Source organism: Rhinopithecus roxellana, chromosome 5 (genome assembly GCF_007565055.1).
Source record: "Rhinopithecus roxellana isolate Shanxi Qingling chromosome 5, ASM756505v1, whole genome shotgun sequence".
In the NCBI taxonomy this organism is placed as follows: domain Eukaryota; kingdom Metazoa; phylum Chordata; class Mammalia; order Primates; family Cercopithecidae; genus Rhinopithecus; species Rhinopithecus roxellana.
Genome location: NC_044553.1, coordinates 139038202 through 139060706, shown reverse-complemented (window position 1 = coordinate 139060706; position 22505 = coordinate 139038202). Strand labels below are relative to the sequence as shown.

The 22505-nt window shown below is 34.1% G+C and overlaps 1 protein-coding gene across 2 annotated transcripts in view; it reads left to right on the top strand.

The window, feature by feature from the left end:
- Positions 1 to 22505, top strand: part of CEP128 (centrosomal protein 128) — a 460860-nt gene that overhangs the window by 88853 nt on the left and 349502 nt on the right. For both annotated transcript variants that reach the window (XM_030931469.1, XM_030931470.1), the window contains 4 exons: positions 10992 to 11078; positions 13499 to 13573; positions 15440 to 15572; positions 21259 to 21410. In XM_030931469.1, coding sequence (XP_030787329.1) covers positions 10992 to 11078; positions 13499 to 13573; positions 15440 to 15572; positions 21259 to 21410 — 447 coding nt within the window. The remainder of the gene's footprint in view (positions 1 to 10991; positions 11079 to 13498; positions 13574 to 15439; positions 15573 to 21258; positions 21411 to 22505) is intronic.

Below are 22505 nucleotides of genomic sequence, written 5' to 3'. Positions count from 1 at the left end.
TTAGTCATTTTATACTTTCTGTGATTATTGGAATATTTTAAAGTGTTTTTATCATCTTATTTTTTTTAACTTCTCTTTTTGTTTCTTTTTCCCATTTCTATTTGGAATGGAATATATTATATATTCATTTTGATACTTTCTGTTTGCTTTGGAGCTGTAGATTATATTTCTGTTCTTTTGATAGCTGTTCTAAAATTTTAAACATACAGTACTTATTAGTCTAAGATATCTATGTTCCAGCTACATTGTATTCATCTCAGTGTCTTACTGGAACATTTTTCTTCTGACTCGGTATAACTTCTCCCTTCTCATTCCTCAGGCTCAATTGTCACATCTTTAGGGAAAACTTTCCTGTTCCTCCTCCCCTTCTAAAATCGCCCCTTCAGCTCCATTGCTCACTATCATGTATCATATTACTCTATTTTTAAAAATAGCATTACCACAAACTATAATTATTGTTTGTTTACTTGTGCTATTATATGCCTTTGCCAAAGAATGTAGACTCCATTGGAGGGGCTTTGTGCATCGTGTTTACTCTTGTTTCTGCAACATGTAGTACAGTGTTTATCACACAGAGCTCACTGAACAGGTGCTAAAGAAATTGATGTTTCCAAATGTAAATGATTGTTCAGCTGCATATAACATTCTTGATAAATTTCACTCCAAGATTTTTATACCTTGTGCTACTCTACTGCTCTCATTCCTGAAGACACAAAATAAAAGTTAAACAATTTAAACTTATTTGAAGTTTAATTATATAGTAGTTACAATGATATAATCAAAATTCCATAAACATTCTTCAAGAATTCAATCATAGTTAAATTAAACATAATTCAACTCTATAAAAATAACATTTTCGTGTAGTGGGTTGCTGGTTTTCAAACTATACTGACAATTTAATAAAGACAGCTGGATTTTTCATATCTTTGTGTTTAACGAAGTTTGAAAAAGAAATTTAGAATGGAGATGCCCAGATACATGCACTGTAAATGTAGGCCTCTTTGAAATATTAATTATGGATTTCTGAAGAGTGTTAATATAGCTGTGTGAGCGTGGGTAAACTGACACTTCATGGAACTGTTTCCTTTGTAAGTTGACAGCAAATGCTGATTGACTTTTGTTTTGAGACACTGCATATAATGGACAGAAGAATTTTTAAAGAGACTTTGCAGATACAATTCCTTTTTTTTATGTGTTTTTCTGAATGCTTGTAAGGGCAAGCTCTTTTAATTTAGGTTTTAACATAATTTGCATTAAATGTTTTAAATAAATTGATACAAGTCATAGAATACTTGATAGGGAATTACTACGTGTTTTGACCACTAGTCGTCAGTGTTGAACCATTAATTGTGACGTAGTAGGCAGTGTTTATTAAAGTTGGCCAAGTTTATTGAAAAACAATTCTTTACAGTGTGTATACTCTCAACTCTTAGGGCTTTCTGAAAGTGTACTTGGCACTAGCCTCACAAATGACAAAATCTAATTATTTAACTGTTATTAAAAATTTAAATTTGAAACGGTGTTACTCTCCACTGTTAAAAAGTATGACACATTGTGTATTTTATATGAAGACACCTGCTGTATTTATAATGAAAACTGTCATTTCTGTGCCTTTGTATTATAGTTTCATGCTTCCTCTTCAGGGTTACAGGTTTTTCCCTTCTTCCTTCCTCCTTCCCTCTGTCCCTCTATGGAAGAAAACTATTTATATCTAGTAAAACAGGTTATAATTTGATATGAGCATTTATTTCACGGGAATCATATATTCCCATTCCCTTTTCCACTTTTAATATTTCGAAGCTGTGCATGCAGAATTTTCCAAAAGATGCTTTCTCTAAATACTCATTTTATACAGACCTAAACCTCTTTCTCCTAATTATTATTTTCTTGTTTTTGGTGGTGATTTCCTTTTGTACACTGTTGTCCACCCACCCAATTATATTTATTTCCTATTGGTGTTCTGTTGGATAGCTTATCCAACAGATAGAATATCCTTTGCCTGTTTTTTTGTTTAGTTGTTAGAAAAGCATTTTTAATAGCTCTCATGACTCATTGCATTTCTAGTTAATTTGTATTTCTATTGAGTACCCCAAATCCCTGTTTACAAAATATTAAAGTTGTGGTATTAATTATTTATTGCTCAAAAAACGAGAAACTGTTAAGGTTATTTCTAATATACGTTTGTCCGTACTGTGGTCAAGTATTAGGGTAGTATTTAGAACTATAACCTTATTATCTCATCATTTAATGCATCTTGTATGGTTGTGAGAAAAAGTTACAGTTTTATGTTTATTATCCGAGAATGAGATCCTGAAGCTTTCCTCACTAGTATTAGTCTTGGATGAGGAATCAAGTTACAGTGATGCTGTGATTCAAAGCCACAAAGTGTGGGCAAACTTGGGTCTCTGGAGCTCCCAGTTTCCAGTTCTTTCTCCTCCTGACGTGTGAACTTGTTTGGAAGGTGCAAAATCTTACTCTTTTTGTGTGGTTCATTGAAATAAGTAGCTCATGTATTTCTTCTTAAACAGATGGATAACCATCTTGATAAAATAATTTGTTTTATATTTTAAAACCTTTATGTCCTTGCCTCTCCTTTTCTCCTGTTCTTTACACTAAGTCTATCATTAAATTTTGTCAGCTGTATTTAAAAAAATTTTTTTTTTAAATTGGAAACTATTCATCTTCTACCACTACATCTCCTCTCTTGCTCGGGCTAATGCCATAGCCTCCTTGCTTCCATTCTTACCTCCTTGTGATCTTTTACAGAATCAGATAATGTCACATCTTTCTTCAAGACCCTTCAATGGTTTCTTTTCTTTTTTTTTGAGACAGTCTCACTCTGTTGCCCAGGCTAGAGTGCAGTGGCATGATCTTGGCTCACTGCAGCCGCCACCTCCCAGGTTCAAGTGATTCTTATGCCTCAGCCTCCCGAGTATCTGGGATTACAGGCATGTGCCACGATGTCCGGCTAATCAATGGTTTATTTATAGAAATAGAGCCCCTCTGATCTGGTTTCTGAATTCCTCTCACCCTAATTTTCTTTCTTTCCTCCTTTTATTTATTTTTTTTTTTGAGATGTAGTCTCATTCTGTCTCCCAGGCTGGAGTGCAGTGGCACGATCTTGGCTCACTGCAGCCTCTGCCTCCTGGGTTCAAGCGATTCTCTGCCTCAGCCTCCTGAGTAGTTGGAATTACAGGCACGTGCCACAACACCCAGCTAATTTTTTTTTTGTATTTTAAGTGGAGATGGAGTTTCATCATGTTGACCAGGCTGGTCTCAAACTCCTGGCCTCAAGTGTTTCTCCCGCCTTGGCCTCTCAAAGTGCTGGGATTAAAGGCGTGAGCCACCACGCCTAGCCCCTAATTTTGTATTATTGTTCTTCTTGCCAACTATAGGCTAACCATCCTAGCTGTCTTGCTTTTCCATGGATATACCAGGTACCTCCTCCTCCTGGACATTTGCACTTTCTGTTCCCACAGCTAAGAATTTTCAGCTCTGAAACAATTGTACGGTTTGTGCCCTCATGTTCAGAACTCTACTTCAGAAAGCCCTTATTGACTATCATAGATAAAATACTCCTTCACTCCTGAGCCCCTTGCACTGTTGTATGTTTTCTTAACACTTTCATTATCTGTCAACCATCTGTCCCCTTAACCAGAATGCAGGCTTTATGAAGGTAGGGACTTACCTGTTTTGCTCGTTGCTGTATCCCCAGTACCAAGACCATTGCTTAGCATAGAGTAGGGGCCCAGTAAGTGTTTCTTGAAGGAATGAATGAATAAATATTGCATACTATCTAGTAACTGTTCATTCAGTAAAATATTCATTTGCCCAATACTATCATGTACCTAATATAATTCAGGTACTGTGCTGGGGACTAGGGTTTTAAAGATACCTAAAATACTGTCTCACCTTTTAGGAACTCCTAGTTTAGTTGAGGAAATAGAGATATTAACTGTCATTGTAATGCAGTAAGGGCATTATTCCACATTTGTGTAGTCTACAGAATATCTCAGAGGGGAAATAATTACCTCTACATGGCCCCTTGGAAAAAGTTTGGGTGAGAGAGGTGGCATTTTTGCTAAGACTGTGTTTTTACATTATTTTAGGAAATTCTTTATGAATGTGATTCTGCCCCATTGCTTGTTGTTACATGTCAAGCACTTTACAAGTCAATGGCTGAAACACTTACATAAATTTTGACTTACTATCATTTTGATTCAAACCATTGCTCTTCATCCTATCATCATACATCATGCTAATTATTTTCTTCTTTATATTTGTTACTTGTGGTAACAAATAACACACTTTTTCTTTGCAAGGATGAAATAAACACTGTTCTCTGTTCTTTATAAGACTGTGAGAGAGCCATTAATGTCAACATGCTGATAAAAAGGAAATGGATGGTGAAGAACGATTGACTATTATAGGATTTAGTTTTCAAAGGCGTTTGAATGCTATTTGACACAGCTTGAAACAGGCGGGTCTGAGATACATCATGCTCTTCAGTTGCCTTTTTAGTCTTTTTCTTGATTTCCATCCTTGCCCCCTTATTCCACCTCTTACAGATGACACTAAAACGCTTTTAATATTTTTTTCAGTGAAAGAGATTTTTTCCCCCAACGCTTCTATAGAAGAGAATTCTGAAGAGACCTTGGAGGATGTCTCTTTCAACCTTCTACTTGATATTTGAATTTCCATTTACAGAGCAAGCTAGCTTCTTAGATATTTTAGAGTGTCTCCACAAGCTATATTATATTTCTAGTATTGGGAAATAGTTGGCTGGATTAAAGAATATTCCAGTTTGATAATATATTTCAGTGGCCTAGTATTGAATAATGCTAAAACAAAAGTTGAAAGTTTAGAAATGTATTCTACATCATAGAAGTAGTAGAATGCCAGCTGTTAGCTTTTGGATTCATTGAAGGGTGCAGTTTTATGAGATGATGTATAAATGTAAGTTGTCGTGAAGTTCTTATTATCTGATTTCTATTAATTAACATTTATGTCATGTCTTCTGAAGCTTTTTACTTTATTAAGAAAATAATACTAAAGGCTATTAATTATTAAATGCTTGCAATGTACTTTTTGCTCCATTCAGTTCCTCATTTTAACGGTCTTTCTCCAAAATTCTACCATGTATGTTATCTTACATTTTCTTATTTAAGTATTTTTGTAAAATGTGTGTTTTTCAGGATGTCTTCCTGGGTTGATAAATTTGCTTATAGGTTCCTTGATCCTACCATCCTATTAACTATGAGCTAGTCCCCATATGATTTTTTTGTTCTTCTTTTATCTCTTCTTTCCCCACTGGTAACTACTGGGATTATATTCACTTTCTGGGTTCTTGAAGAGTCATTACTTACTCTATTATGGCCTCTGACTTCTTTCTTTATTCTACTTAGTATTTCAGCATATGTGTAAGTGTTCTTGTAAAGCACTTGTAATTCTATTGGGGAATAGTAGAAGTTTATATGATAGATAAATACTCTTATTGCTACTGTGAGTTGTGTTTAAGCCTGACACATATTTTATGTTCATACCACATATTACTATATCTCAAAGTATGTTTAATCACTTCTACTTTGCTATGTGTATTATATGTTCTTGCCAATATTGTCATTGTAAATTATAACAAATAAGACTAGCATGAATCTGTGCGAGTCACTTTTTTGCAGCACCATATGCAAATAGACATTTAATGCTGTTAATGCTATGATGATGATGAAAAATGTCTGCTGCTCCTGTTGACTGAACAGCTGCCTGACAATAGACTGAGATTTTCTGTGTGCAGGACTTGTTCAATTTCTATGTTATGCTTTTCTTGAAGAGTGGAATGTTTCTGTCTATGTTTTCAGTGAATTTATGCTAGGCCATCTGTTTATAAAGCCCATTTCCATCATTATCAATTAATATTTATTGGGCAACTACTGAGTGCATAGTAATATTGTACAAACAAAAACCATTTTGCTACAGATAGACTTATTCATTGACTTACTACTGTTTTATTTTTATTAGAAAATAGTGAAAAACAAAAAAAAATCCTCCTAAATCCAAAGGCATAAAATAACATCCTCTAACTCTGGACACTGAAAGATGTTGTATATTTACAGAGCTTTCTGTTCAAAGATATACAACTTGAGAAATTCTAAATTAAATTTCCATAATTATCTATGATCTTCTATTTGTCAACAATCCTAACTCAGTGGTCCTGCATTTAGAAAGTCAAATGAAGTATTATATTACTGTGGATTTCTAATAAAACTATGCATCTCTTTTTGAGAGCAAACTACTCAGATAAAAACAGACCTTCTTCTAGGAGCATTTGTTTTTTGATTTTGAAGGAAATCCTGGAAAGTGCACTTGTTGGGCTCACATTTAACTTTACTTGCAAGATTTTTATTAAGTTAAAGATTGCATAAAAATATAATCTGTTCCAGTAAAAGCAATGGCATGTTAGGGAATAATACTCATTACCATTGTTGCTTTTGAATTAAAGAAGTTAAAAGACTTGTATGTCTTTTTAGCATACTGGCTTTTTTATGAAGTAATTAAGGTTTTGTTTTGCAGATTGGCAAATTTACAACATTTGAAGAATGAAATCCTGACACTAGTCAACAGCGGTTTTATCTTTGAGTTATTATTATAGTCATGGTATTGAATTTTTGCGGATTCATTCATAATCTCTGGTCTAGTTAGCCTTCTGTGAGGCCCTTGGCTAGGTTTAGGGTAAAGATTGTGTCCACGAAACAGAGCAAAGGGAATTTGTGACTGAACCCTTGACCTTGTTTGGGTTCGTTGACACTGGGTGCCCTAAACAGTGGTAGATTCCGTAGGTATGGGCATAGTGGAACCAAGAAGTTTATTTGTTCACTGGGGAAAATAGGTCAGTAAAAAGCATCCATCTCTTCCACCAAGATAATTCCTATAAGAGCCCTTGTGTATTTTTGGGATTCTTGAAATAATAAACATCTTATTAGAAGAGAAAAAAAAAAAAATCTCGGCCATTCTTAAAATAAAACCTTGAGCTTTATGTTTAAATACCACAGGTATCTTTAAGGAATGTTATTAAGGATTACTATTACTATTAGAAATAGTGTTTAACTTATGATCGATCCTACTTAACTACATGATATTGGATATTACCCTTTGAAAAAGAGGAATTGTTGTATTTTGTGACTTATGTGCTTACCATTTCCATCTGGAAAATACACACGGTTCAATTCGTACCAAGTTTTTTGAATTTCTCTCTTACTTTGATATCCTTAAGTTTGTGTGGTATCATAATAGTATCAGTATTGAATTCCTTTTGGACTTCTATCAAGCATTTCTACTTTTCACCTACCAAAGCGTGTGGTGTGTGTGGTTTGTTTTATTTTTTATTTTTTTAGTTGTAGTTGTTGTAGAATTTCCTTTCCTTGGTCATGGCTGAAAAATAAATTTCTTTGAACAATTTAAGTAATATCCACTTAGCTATTTTTAAATTAGATATTGGTTCAGGGATTTAGAATATGAATGCATTGTTTTGTTTTTTTTTGCCTTGAAAAGAAACTTAATTTTTTTTGTTTTGATTTTTGTTGGCACAGATAATCCCCAACTGGATGAACTTAAAGGCTAAAATTTTCCATTACTTTAGCTAGTTCTCATGGGGGAGGAATCTCTAACTTGATTTGGGAAAAAGCATAATTTAGAAATTCAAAGAACATGACAAAAAAAGTATGTGTTAATATAAATTAGTAGTACATGTTCTGAGCAATAAAATCCTGCTGTATTATGCATATAGAGTCCTTTTAAATATATGTATTATTTTATTAATGTTTGATGCCTTTGGACCTGTGTTTAGGCGTCCAAAAAGAATTTTTGAGATAGACATCAGATTTCCATCTTAAAAAAATTTTTAATTAAATAAAGTTTCCATGATAGTGTTTTATACATACTCAGTACTAGAGTTAAGTTTTTGCTTGATTGAAAGTGTCCTTAAAGCTACCTCAAAATTTTAATATAGATAAATATAAACAACATATAACTTCAGTTTATAGCTCATGTGGTCTAATTTGGATTGGAATCACATTATATTCTGTTAAGCTTAAAATATTTGTCCACTGGCTTTTATTTTCTACCCATGTGAAGAGTTTAATTACAAAATATAGTAAGAACAATGATTTTCTAGTGTTTAGTGATATAACTTCTTCATTCTTTATTGTTACTGGAAAAAATCTGATTTGATAGTTTGTACTTTCAAGTAAATGATGTTGACTGTTTAATATGAGCACATACTTATTTTTCTGTAGTGTTGTTACTTTACCAGTAAATGATCTACATGTTCTTGCCCTTGTGACCAAAGGCGTGCAATTGTAGCACTGCTGAGTGATTAGGATAACTTGGGGTAGGTTATGTTTATAATTTTTCTCCGGAAATTTCATTGGCCTGTGTGGGAATTAACATGTGATTTTTATTTCATTCCCATGCCATCATTCTTAACCAAGCTTGCTGGTCCATTTAAAGCAGACAAAGGGCCTTTAATTCCCTATTTGTTCTACATCTTGGAGTGTGTTGTCTGTTAGAGCCTCTTGATAAACATGCTTGTTGTCAATGTGGTAGAGATTTTTATAGTTAAGTGAGAGGTCTACAAACATTTTTCTTTTCCCCTTTTTACTACTCTCTAAAAGGAAAAGCTACATTTTTTTTTCCACTATATGTAACTATGAGAGTTTAGAATCACCTACTTCTAAGGAAATGCAGTAGTACAATACACGATACGACACACTTAAGGGAAAGAAGAAAAATTGTTGTTATTAAAGATTTAAATGTGCCCTGGGGACCCTCTATTAAGGCTCAGTGTTGTTGCTGTGATCTTAAACGTGTAAAAGACAATCTAAATCCTGGAGCAGGGCACGTGATAGCTTTTAGCTAAACTGCTGTTAGGAAACAAACAAGCTTTAAAGAACAAAATAACATAATTATTGAAATTCATTGGCATGTGATTTTTTTTTTCTTCTTTTATAACTGCTTTTACTGGGTCAGTTTTACCATAATTCTAAGTTGCTTGATTTAAGTCAAATGGAAAAGAAATCCAGTGCAGGCTTACACCCTTAAAAAAAGGTAGTAAATTAGTTAACGTTTATTATTAAGGTTTAAAGAAATGGCTTGTAATTTTGATTTGGCTAATTTAAAAATGTCTCTCTTTGAGTATTGCTTGTGTTTTCAGTGTTTACAGGTGCATCAATATATATTTAATGGCCCTTAAGTGTTAGCTTTTCCTTCTTTGTCTTTCATTTTAAACTAGATAATGTAGAAAATGATTCAATATTCTAGGCTACAGTATTGCATTTGTGTTTTCTTGTTTACTGACTCATGGTATATAGAAAGCAGAGCTAGTGTTCAAACTTAATGGCATTTCTAGATGATATAGTGGAAATGTAGTAATTTGCTTTGGATTGTTCCTTAGTATCTCACTTTTGCTCCTTATTGAAAACAATAGAATTTAAGTTATCATTCACAAAAATTTTTTAAGACTTATGTATAGTTAGAGGAAAAGGAGAAATTGAAAAAAGGAGACTATTAAATACAGTTTTAGGCAGCAAGTAGAGCTATAATAGAAAAGTACATTATTTTGGAAAAGCAATATTATAAATAACTTATTAGATGTTGTAAGGGGAAAGTAAGGAAGAAAGGAGTAGCACAATATTATTTTAGCAAATTTCTAAGTATCCAAGAGAATTAGTTTCTTTTATTCAACCAACTTAAATGTAGAAATTTTGATTTTTTTTATGTAATTTTTTTTGAGGATCTCACTCTGTTACCCAGTCTATTATTATTACCAATAATAATAGTTGCATTTTATTGCACATTTGCTGGGAGCCAGACATTGCTTTATGTGCTCTACAGATATCAAACCATTGAGTTTTCATCACTACCCTTTAAGTTTGGTATTATTATTTCAATATGAAGAAGCAGTGTACTCAGTTGTTAAGAGGCAGGCAGCCATAATCTGTATCCTATCTCTGTCACTAAGTAGGTGAGTGACGTTAGGCAAATGATTCAACTTCTTGTGCTCCAATTTCCCCTTTAATAAAATGGGCTTGGAATAATAATAATTCATAGAATCATCATGAAGAGTAAATGTATATTTTGAACATATGTAATATATTTATTTATTATATGTAAGGAGAAGAAGAATGCCTGGACATACTAAACACTACAAAAGTGTGATAATATTATTATTCTCAAATCAAAATTATTTTTCATTTTGTTGATGCCTCTCTGCCTCTTTACTCAATTTCTATTTGAGTTGGAATTATGGCAGAGGGAGCTGAAATTGATTGAGTATACTTGCATCAAAGCAGTTTTTAACATATTTTGCTGTTTGCCTAAAAATTGGTTTTCTGTTGATTTTGTTGGAAAAGCTTCTGGAAGCTTGGCTTTTCACAAGTCGTATGGACTTTACACATACACCTTGCTAAGTCTAAACACTAAAATTGTTAAAAATATTTTTTAAGCAAATGGAATGCATTTCAGATATTATGAAAGACAGTTCCAAGTATAATTTTCCCCTTTAAGTTTAATTTTGTTTTAACATAGAAACAAACCAAAGCAAACACTTTTATAGTTAACTTTTGAAATGTGTATTTTCTTAAAGTTCTTTTTCCTCATTTTATTAAAGAGGGGAAACTGTAGAAAAGAATATTTGTTTCCAAGAAAACTGTTAGCTATCTAGGCCCTCTAAATAATGTAGTAAAATTCCCAAAGATGGGGAAAAAAAGGAAACGAAGTGAATATTAATTAGGATGATCAGGAATTGTTTATTGTTTATATTTTGTCCCCACTGAAGCGTTCTTAGGGTTACAGTGAGTGAGCAGGTTGTAATTTATAGATTTTGTGTAACTCATATCCATGTCTTCCTCAGCCCTAATACATAATAAATTCTAGTAGTGACTTTCAGTTTTGTACATATTTTGGAATAATTTTTTTTTCCACCTCTTTCATTCCAGGCACTAAAGAAACAAGAAGCTAAAGCAGATGAGCATGAGGGGGCAATAAAAAATAAGCTAATACAAACTGAAACCGAGAAGAATCAAGTAAGATTTTGAAAGTTATCTTTCAGAGAATAAAGTCGTTTGGGGCCAATGGTATTTGTTGAGTGCCTTGAAAAGTGTCCCCAGGATCCTTTAGAACACTATAAATTCTTTATCTTTCTATGTGGAGTCAATTGGTTCAACAGCTCTTCTACTTGCTAGGACTTACTCTTGGAAACAGAGAAGCAAGTTGTTTGCTACCTTGTCATCTATGACCACTCTGCTTTCTGAGAGGTGAATTAAACTTTACCTTTTCTTGTTGGAAACATTTTAAGAACTTGACGTTGTTGCAGGGTTAGAAAAGACCTGTCATTTGGAGACTGAATATTTTGGTTATATTCATTTTCATTATAGTGGACAGATATAGTAAGCAGCCCAGTTCTGAAAGCATTCTCTGTTTCTATTCAATTAAATTAAATATCAATGACCTTTGACCTATGTTCATGTTTATGAACTGTGTGTTCATGTCTATGAGCACGTAGAGCTTAGCACTTTAGAGTTAGAAAGGAATTCAGAGGCCAAACAACTTTTCCTTAATTTGTGAATAAGTAGATTTAAGGATGAGCTCAAAGTAATAGAAGATGAAGTGAAAATTTGCCCTGTTCTTTACTCCGTATTGCTTTTTTCTACCTACCATTGCCTCCTTTATTTTATTTCACCAACTCATGTAAAGGCAGCTTCCCTCCTGCTTTCAGGGTAAGCGAAGTATGTTAGGTCATCAAATTTGCCCTTTGGGAGTTGTGATGTTGAAATTACACAGGGATTATGACCAATATGGGCTTTGGTTGATTTCAAAGTTATTTTGCTTCAATTATGATTTCTTCACTCTATTTCTCCATAGAGACTAAAGAGCAGGTCAGACAGTATTTTATGTGGATTCTGTGATCCCCACATATACTTTACTTTTTAAAAAATATGACATTTGTTTTATGAGCCACATGTATAATTTTAAAAAAAATTATATACTGAGATTTAAAGATATATTTTGAAATAATTATAGATTTATAGGATATTGTAAAACAAGATGCACAGAGAGGTCCCATGCACCCAGTTTCCCTCAGTGGTAGCATTTTGCATAATTGCCATTCAATATCAAAACCAAGAAATTGTTGGTGCAATCTACTTAGTTTATACAGATTTCACCAGCTTTATATATACTCATTTGTGTTTTATGTGTTTGTGTGTGTGTGTGTGTGTGTGTGAAGTTCAATCCATTTTTATCTTGTATAGATTCTTGTTACCACTACCACCATCAGGATACAGAACTGTTCCATCACCACAAGGCTCTCTCATGTTCTCTCATAAGCACACCTACCACATGTGCAATTATTAAAGGATTAATATACAGATAGCAGTTGTTCAATTGAAATGATAATTTAAAATAAGTACTACAAATCTAAGCTCTTACTAGCGTCTTAATATAAATGTGCGATTTTTATAAAACTACCTTACTGTTATAAAATGGAAATAAGTCTAGGACATATAAGCTCTAAATTTTTAAGAAACTTATGTTCTATCCTATTACATATTTCAGCTTGAAATCATCTAGGCATGTTAGGAGTCTGTAGAATATTTAGTCACTTAACTGGTCACATTTTTTTTTTTTTTGAGACAGAGTCTCACTCTGTTGCCCAGGCTGTGGTACAGTGGCGCGATCTTGGCTCACTGCAAGCTCCGCCTCCCAGGTTCATGCCATTCTCCTGCCTCAGCCTCCCGAGTAGCTGGGATTACAGGCGCCACCACCACACCCGGCTAAGTTTTTGTATTTTTAGTAGAGGTGGGTTTTCACCATGTTAGCCAGGATAGTCTCGATCTCCTGAACTGGTCACATTTTTTATCAATATTTATCTCATGGCAGTATCATTAAGGAAATTTTAAATGTCTCATTCTGTATTTAGACATTTAAAAATTTAAGGAATGTCTTATAAATATTAGAAATATTAGGAATGTAGGAAATCACCAATTAGATGAAACTTTTGAGTTATTGGGTCCCTGCAGTTTTTATTCTAATTTAGTTAATTTGACACTACATTTTCTAATTTAAAGGAAAAAATTGCCTTAGAATTTAGATTAAAGTGATTTAGAACTGGAAGGGATCTCAGAGACTGTTTAATACAAAATTTTTATTTTAGAGATGACAGAACGGAGGCCTAAGGAGAAGAGACTGGTACTGACTCACAGTTGAGGTGAAACTTACTAGATCCCGACTTCCTGAGGCCTGGTCTAGTTCACTTCATGTTATACGATTAACATTATTTTAATGGAAGTATTGACATATGTTCATAGTGAGAAATTTCTTTTATGTTAGCTGTGAATGTCTTCTGAAAACTTTTCCACTTTTCTCCTTTTAAACTGTGCCCATCATAATTTAGTTATCTTCTGTTCCATTGGACATTTTTATTTATCCTTTGTTGAAACTCTAGCTTGAACAGGAATTGAAGCTATCTCGAAAGTTATTGAATCAATCTGAAGGCAGCCGAGAAACACTTTTGCATCAGGTAAGTCTATGCAAGTTATTATAATATACTTTTACATTAAATCAGGATTGAGTAGCTCTATTTAAATGTCTTTGTGAAAGGAAAAAAAAAAAAAACCTGGGTCTAGAAAAAAATGTTTTCCTAAGGAATGTGTATCAGCACACCTAAGCAAAAGATAAAATTCTTTCAGGGAAATTTAGAGAAAGCTAGTACAAACATCAGCCAAAGTCCCCACTGTGTTGGTGTATCTTGCTGATTGCTGCTACAACTTACTACTTATCTCTCTTAGCATGAGCAGTGTAAAAGTAAGACTGAATGTATAAGATAAAATTTTCCCAGGAGCTTAATTTTATTCCAGGAGGCATTGGGAAGTAAAGGAAGAAGTAAACTACATAAAACAGACCTTTGCATGTTTACGTTACTTTGAATAACATTATTGTCTTTAATTCATGTTTTCAAGGTACTACTTGACCCTTTTAAACCAAAGATAAGGCTTATTTTATTTTATTTTTTTGGAGACGCAGTCTCACTCTGTTGCCAGGCTGGACTGCAGTGGCGCAATCTCGGTTCACCACAACCTCCGCCTCCTGGGCTCAAGTGATTCTACTGCCTTGGCCTCCGGGTAGCTGGGATTACAGGCATGCGCCACCACACCTGGCTAATGTTTTGTTTTTTTTAGTAGAGACGGGGTTTCACCATATTGGCCAGGATGGTCTCCATCTCCTGACCTCGTGATCCCCTGCCTCGGCCTCCCAAAGTGCTGGGATTATAGGTGTGAGCCATCACACCTGGCCGATAAGGCTTAATTATTAAGTATAACATTTTGCATTCCATCAGCCCATAATGGGAGTTTGGCGCTTCTGATGTTTAAAGTTCAGTAACTTTAAATAACCATCTTACATACATTGGATAAGGGCATATGGGTTTCTCACTGCCTCTCTGTCTGTGTTTAATACAAACTGCAATTATACTTTCTTCTGTTTTGAAGTGTGTGTTATATAACTCACCTTCAGAATATGCTAGGGGTAGGCAAAGATGTCAAGCATTATAGATGTTCAGAAGGAGTATTACATTTTGACAATTGGTGCTGAAAATACAAGATAGCACCTGTTTTACAAAATCTTTGAAAATATTCACTGACTTTGTTCTGTAGCCAGTGGTCACATGGAATTAATTTTGGCAGAGTTCAAACTTTCCTTTTTAGAAGTTTATATTTGTATTTAATTCCATTCTGATTTGTTTGGAATTCTGACTTATAATCTCCAGTTTCAGTTATGGAAGCAAGATATTTCTTTGTTTAGGTTGTCATTGTGATTTTAGCTGAATCTTTTTGTCACTGTTAACTTGTTTAATGGTCATTTGGAAGTACCTGTTATGTGCTAGGTAATTTAGCAGTCTAAGGATAGAAAGATAAATCAGTTTCTGACTTCAAGGAGTTTAGAGTTTATTCAACAGCATCTATTACATACTTATTTTGAGCATTATTTTAGTATCAAAATATGCTAAATCATGATCATTTATCTTGAATTTAACAACCAATAGACCATGTTCACATGAAAGCAAATGGGTGAAAATAGAAAAATATAAAAACGTATAATACTTAATTGAAGCTGATTTGGGTTAATAGTAATGGAGTAGACTGAGGACAAAATAAGTGATTAAAAAAAAATCTGATCTCATTCTTTGCCTCCATGGACACAGAAGGAAAAACTATGCATTTATTCTTTGTGGAATAAATGAGAGGAATGAGGACATGGAGCAGGAAACCGTTCCACTATGCTTGGAAGGAGATTAACCTGGATTCAACTTGTGTTTACAATAGCCCATTTGAAGTAGGTCTTTTTCTGATTGTGAAAACTGATGTTTGATTTTTGACGATGTGTTTAGGTAGAAGAACTGCGTGCACAACTTACAAAAGCAGAGGGTGATCGAAAGGGTTTACAGCATCAAGTGTCTCAGATTTCCAAGCAACAGTCAAACTATCAGGATGAACAAGGGGAGGACTGGAGGTTTAGGAGAGGTAAAATGTCGATTTGTACCTAATAATGTGATAATTTGTGTGGGGGCTTTTTGGTCTTTCTTAGAAAATACTTTTCATCCTCAGAAATTGCATTCCTTTGTGATGCTCATATCATACTATTTCTTGATCTATTAAAAATTTTCTGATAAGTTGATAATAATTTAGCATCATCCCATTTTAATATCTTCCCTGCTTGGTTCAAACCCATTTGGGTTATTAGACCTACTTAACCACAGATGGTTTTCTATTAGAAAGAGCCTGCAAAAGCAGTAGTTTTTCCAGCCTCCTGTTCCCATGCCCAAATATATGTGCATATGTGTATGTATGTCCCAGTCTTTGTACTTACACTGTAAATGTCACTCTGTCTTTCACATTCTCTTATCTCAGTTTTCAATATAGGAGAAATTAAAGTTAATACCCTATCTTTTTTGTGATCTGGAGTTGGTGACAAAAATTAATCACAACTCAGAAGTAGTCATGAGCTGTATCACTGGCTTTTAATGTAGATTAGGAACGTTTTGTGTTTGAAAAATATTAGGATACCTTCTCAGTGGAGGTGTTAATTTAAATTATGAAATTTAATGACTGGATGTATGTTCAGGCTTAATAATGATAATATTGAGATTATATAATGGTTTCTATTAGGTGAGTTCACATTGCTCAGCTTCTATATTATTCCAATAATGAGGCTTCCTGCTCAAATGCTCAAAGTATTGGTGAAATTTTTTTAAGTGTTTGATGTACTATTAAATTCAGGGAAGGTAAATATTGCCCCAGGCTTTCCAAATATACCTCCATATGTTGCCTAAGCTAGAATTTCCACATTGCCAGAAAATCAATGGATGACAAATTTCGACAAACCTATTCTGATATATATATATATATATATTTATTTTTTTTTTTTTTTGAAAAAGAGTCTCGCTGTGTCGCCCAGACTGGAATGCAGTGGCACAATCTCAGCTCACTGCAAGCTCTGCCTCACGGGTTTACGCCATTCTCCTGCCTCAGCCTCCTGAGTAGCTGGGACTACAGATGCCCGCCACCACGCCCAGCTAATTTTTTATTTTTTTTTGTATTTTTAGTAGAGATGGGGTTTCACTGTGTTAGCCAGGATGGTCTCGATCTCCTGACCTCGTGATCTGCCCACCTCAGCCTTCCAAAGTGCTGGGATTATAGGCGTGAGCCACCACGCCTGACCTCTAATTAATATATTTTCTTAGTCTGTTTTGTGTTACACTAAAGGAATACCTGAGGCTGGATAATTTACAAAGAAAATAGCTTTATTTAGATCACAGTTCTGTAGGCTGTACCAGAAGCATGGCTCTAGCATCTGCTTGAATTCTGGGGAGGAGTTTTGTGCTGCATCAAAACAATGCAAAGGAGGTCAATTGGGGAGTGGGGATGTGTAAAGGGGGACCAAATTCAAGGGATGTCATGGAGTTCTGACAGCTCACTCTTGTCTGAACTAATCAATTCCCTTGAGAACCAATCTAGCCTCAGGAGAGCAAGAACTCACTCACTACTGCAATAAGGGCACCAAGCCGTTCATGAGGGACCTGTCTCCGTGACCCAAACACCTCCCACTATGCGCCATCTCCTAACAGCCATAGTTGGGATAATATTTCACCATGAGGTTTGGTGAGGACAAATAAACTATATCCAAACCTTAGCATATTTTTATTTGTATGCCATTAAGTTTCATTAAGTTCCGTGTGATATAATGTATCATTTGACCCAGAATATCACTTATTTTTAAACAATCCTAAGCTGTTAGCTTCTTCATCAAATTTCATAAAGATGCACATGAGAATTGTTGGAAAAAAGACCAACACATTTGTTATATGTTTTGATACTTCATAAAATATAATTATTTTTGTTGTAAGTCTTTGAGGACTAAAAATATTGAGCTCTTCTTAGCTACTTATCAGGTACAAAAAAAATTTTGGAAGTTTTTTTGTATATGTGATAATGGACTTCTTCACCTTTTAACAATTGTAGAGTTTTTCATTCTTTACAGAATACTTAAATTATTTAAAGACAGTTCTACAGTAGAAATCATACTTATCACATTTTCAGCTGGTATTTCTTCCTCTGCCCACTGCAAAATGGGTTCCACCTCTATTTGTAAAATTGACTTTGCATGGTTTGCTAGCAATCTCCTCTGTCAATTCCAAGGTTATCATTTCATTACTTATTTTGCTGTTACTTGCTTATTTCTTTTTCCTTCTTGAAAGTCTTCCTCTGACTTCCATGCTCCTTGCCTTTCCTAATTCTTCTGCCTTAGTTATTTACATTCTTTGTATTGGAATCTTTTTGCTGTGTTCAGTGTGTCTTTTAAATGTTGATTTTGCCTACTATCCTATTCATGGCTTTTGTTACTTAGTATTTCTGCCTGGGAATTGATTAAAAATTATCACCTATAGGTGATAATTCCTAAATCTAGCTCTATTTGCTCTCCTAACCTTTGCCCCTCCAGATGGAGTTGCTCATTGGTTATCTCTGTATGCTGTTCCTCAGAATGCATGTTGATACACAGCTGAATTCATTATCTCCTCAAAACATGTTTTTCCTTTCCTTTCTCAGTGTATGGCATCATCCTCCATCCAGACATCCAAGTCTAAAATGCAAAGAACATAGAAATTATTTATTCTCTCCTCCATATAATTAGTTTCTACCTCACGCCTATTTATACATCCTAATATCTCTTGAATTTGCAACATTCTCTTTCTTATTCCCACTCCCCAAGCTTAAGCATGCTTGGGCCAGTATAGGACATGTAGCACTCTCTTGTCTTACCTATTCTGGCCTCTCTGAAATCTATTTTCTTTTCTACTACTAAAGGACACTATTATTATTTCTTATTTCTATATTAATGATTAAAAAAAGGACCCGAGAATAAGGAGGTTGAGTTACTTGCCCAAGATCACACATGAGGGAAGTAGGAGACTACAATTTTTTTTCCCCCCAAACTTGAGATCTTAACTGCTATCCTATACTGACCAAGCATTCTCTAAAATCGAGTGTTTGTAATGCTGTTTATATTTTATACTTTTTGTTTTAAATATTGTAACTTTGGGAAATGTTTCATTACGTATACTACATGTGTATGTATGTATAGATGTGTGTGTATATTTATCTTTACTAGTATATATATATGTAAACATACCAAAATATGTCTCCATATCAAATATATATGTTTCATAAAGCATACATATATGTATACATACATGCCTTCATATTTTATATAATATATATTCATTCTAATGTTGCATCCATATATATATCAAGAAACGTATCAATATATACATATTATTGAGACGTTATATGCACACAAATATACACATATATAAAATGAAATACATATATTTATAAAATAAATACATTTACAAATAGATAAATATGTACATCTGTAGGTTGAATACCTATCAGAAGTAGGGAAAGGAGGGCTCATGGGCCAAATCCAGACGGCCACCTGTTTTTGTAAATAAACTTTATTGGAACACAGCTACTTCCATTCGTTTATGCAATGTCTAGGCTACTTTTGCGATACAATGGTTGAATTGAGTAGTTGTGACAGAAATCATACAGCTGAGATATTTGTTATCTGATACTTTATAGAAAATGTTTGCTGATGCTTGGTTTGTAGGATAAATTCTAAGTTTCCTAGCAACACATAACTCTGTTGACACTCCCTTCCGCCCTCATAACATATGAGACGTATTGGCTACTTAAAACTACTGTGTGTGCAGTTACCTGAATGTTAAATTCAGTTTTGTACTTGTATGCTGGGTGTGTGCCTTCCCTAAAAACACCCCAGCTCCTTCTCCTTTGCTTGGTGAAATTTTGTATTCATTCTTTAAGTCTGACTTAGTTCTCAGTTCTTCCTACCTTAGTTCCTCACTGAGACAGAGATAATCCCTTTTACTGTTTGTACTGTTTCTGTATAATCCACATGTATCTATCAGTGCTCTCATCATCCTATTGAAATGCCCATATGTCTTCGCTTCTAATATATACAGTTTTGAACACTAGTGTTCTGAAGTTGGAATGTATTTTACGAATGATGTATAAATTTAATTTGTTAGTGTTTTCTTCTTTCATTCCCTTTTTTTTTTTTTTTCTGGAAAGGAAACCACTAGAAAGATAGTAGTTTTTAAATGACAGTACATGTTCCAATTGTTGACATTTTAGACTCCATAAAGTAATTTATATTTTGTCTCTATTCTTGGGATATGTATTAGTCTGTTCTCATACTGCTAATAAAGACATACTCGAGACTGGGTAATTTGTAAAGGAAAGAGGTTTAATGGACTCACAGTACCACATGTCTGGAGAGGCCTCACAATCATGATGGAAGGCAAAGGAGAAGCAAAGGCATGTCTTACATGGTGGCAGGGAAGAGAGTTTGTGTAGGGGAATTCTCCTTTATAAAACCCTCAGATCTCATGGGACTTATTCACTATCACGAGAACAGCATGGGAAAGAGCTGCCCCCATGATTCAATTGCCTCCCATTTTGTCCTTCCCACAACATGTGGAAATTATGGGAGCTACAATTCAAGATGAGATTTGGGTAGGGACAGAGCCAAATCACATCAGGATGTAAGCTCATTGAGAATGAACTTTTATGTTATTTGTCCTTATATTAGAAGAAGGTCCCCTGTGTATCATAGATCAAGTATTTCACGTTGATTTAAATACTAAGTCAATTTATATTGTTAAATGATATATTAATTTCAGGTTGTAATCTCCAGATTAGTAAGGATTAGTAAATTGGTCAGCCATACACTATCAGAGATTTAATAGCATCATTTGTTGTTTATGTTGCAAGAAAATTATTTTGTGGATGAAGTGGCTTCGTTGAAAACTCTTTTTGTATTTTTGTTTTACTGTTTGGAGTTAATGTAGGGATGTGACACTATTCACAATAGCAAAGACTTGGAATCAACCCAAATGTCCATCTGTGACAGACTGGATTAAGAAAATGTGGCACATATACACCATGGAATACTATGTAGCCATAAAAAAGGATGAGTTTGCGTCCTTTGTAGGGACATGGATGCAGCTGGAAACCATCATTCTTAGCAAACTATCACAAGAACAGAAAACCAAACACCGCATGTTCTCACTCATAGGTGGGAACTGAACAATGAGATCACTTGGACTCGGGAAGGGGAACATCACACACTGGGGCCTATCATGGGGAGGGGGGAGGGGGGAGGGCTTGCATTGGGAGTTATACCTGATATAAATGATGAATTGATGGGTGCTGACGAGTTGATGGGTGCAGCACACCAACATGGCACAAGTATACATATGTAACAAACCTGCACGTTATGCACATGTACCCTAGAACTTAAAGTATAATAAATTAAAAATAAATAAATAAATAAATAAATAAAATTTAAAAAATGTGTATGATTTTCTTGAAATAAATTGCAGTAGAAATCAGGTAACATTTTAAATTTTAGTGTCAAACTGGAATAATGTTTGATGACATAGCAACGTATATGTTTTTGAAAGCTATAAAACTTGAAACAACAGGCTGGCAAAGTCTGTTGAATAACAGTGTCAGTAAATAGATTATGATAGCTAGAATATTGAAACATCAGGTCTCAGTACTATTTGAAAGTACATTCTTCTGTGAATAAAGAACAACTGTTGAGCCTTACATTTTGTCTTTTAAGGGGTTGAGCGGGAAAAACAGGACCTGGAGAAGCAAATGTCAGATTTGAGAGTGCAGCTGAACTTCAGTGCAGTGGCATCTGAGTTAGAGGAAGTGAAACGGTGCATGGAGAGAAAAGACAAGGAGAAAGCACATTTGGCATCACAAGTAGAGGTGAGTTTGCTCTTTTTAAGCCATATTTGAAATATTTTAATTTTATCTCATGGAATTGCTTAATGAAATTTTAATATGAAGATGTATTATTTTATGAACTCTAGTTTGAGCATTGATAATATAAAGTTATATTAATGGCTAATTTACCTATATGTAGAAATTCCTATGTATTCAGTTCTCTTTCATTCAGGACCCCAAAGCTAGGAACCTGGATTATTTTCCTTTATTATTTCACAGAGAAATCCTTTACTATTTTTAAATTTGAAAATATTTTTGTTCTAATAGCAATTGAACCCTTTCTGCAGACAGAAGGGACCTTTTTTCTTTTGAGAGAACAGTGAATTATTATTTATTTTGTGGGTGAAACTTGCATAATGCATAGTGAAAAGGTGTTACTGATAATTCTTCTTTGGAACCATAAAGGTTTTCAGACCTCTAGTTGTTCGGCATGAGGTGGAATTGCGATGCCTCCATTAATTTAGAGTTGTGTAGCAATCATGGATGATGTGGTAACCATGAATGAAGTATAACTAGGCAGCTACCATTTCCTGCTTTTATCTAGCATAGATGAGGTAATTATCGGTGTATATTAAAAATCAAAGGAAAGGACCCCATAAAAGGAAATGGTTTAATTCAAATTACAATTATGCAAATTAGATTAAACATGGATGACACATTTGGAAATAGATATGTATCAATCATCCCTGTATCTGTTTTTATGAGTGAAGTTTTATTCTCATTTGAAGTATTTCCAAAATTAAAATGAAAGGTAGAAAATTGGTGTTAAAAGCACCTAATTTTATATAACCCAAAGGAAATATTTAATGTTACTCGTCTGCGTTTCTCTTTCATCTTGTCAGCACATCAGTAGAAAATGTCTTTTAAATTTAGTTCAAGATTCAGATTGTAAAGATAATGAAATATTGACATACTCTTTACAAAGCCCTCTGCATGTTTAATAAAGACTTATTTGAAATTGTCTCAGAGCAATGGTAATTATACAACTTTTAAAGTTTGCTTTATGGGTTTTATTTTAGCCCTTGATCTTGCTGATGAAAATGCTAAAATATGATTATTTTGCTGAAGTCACGTATT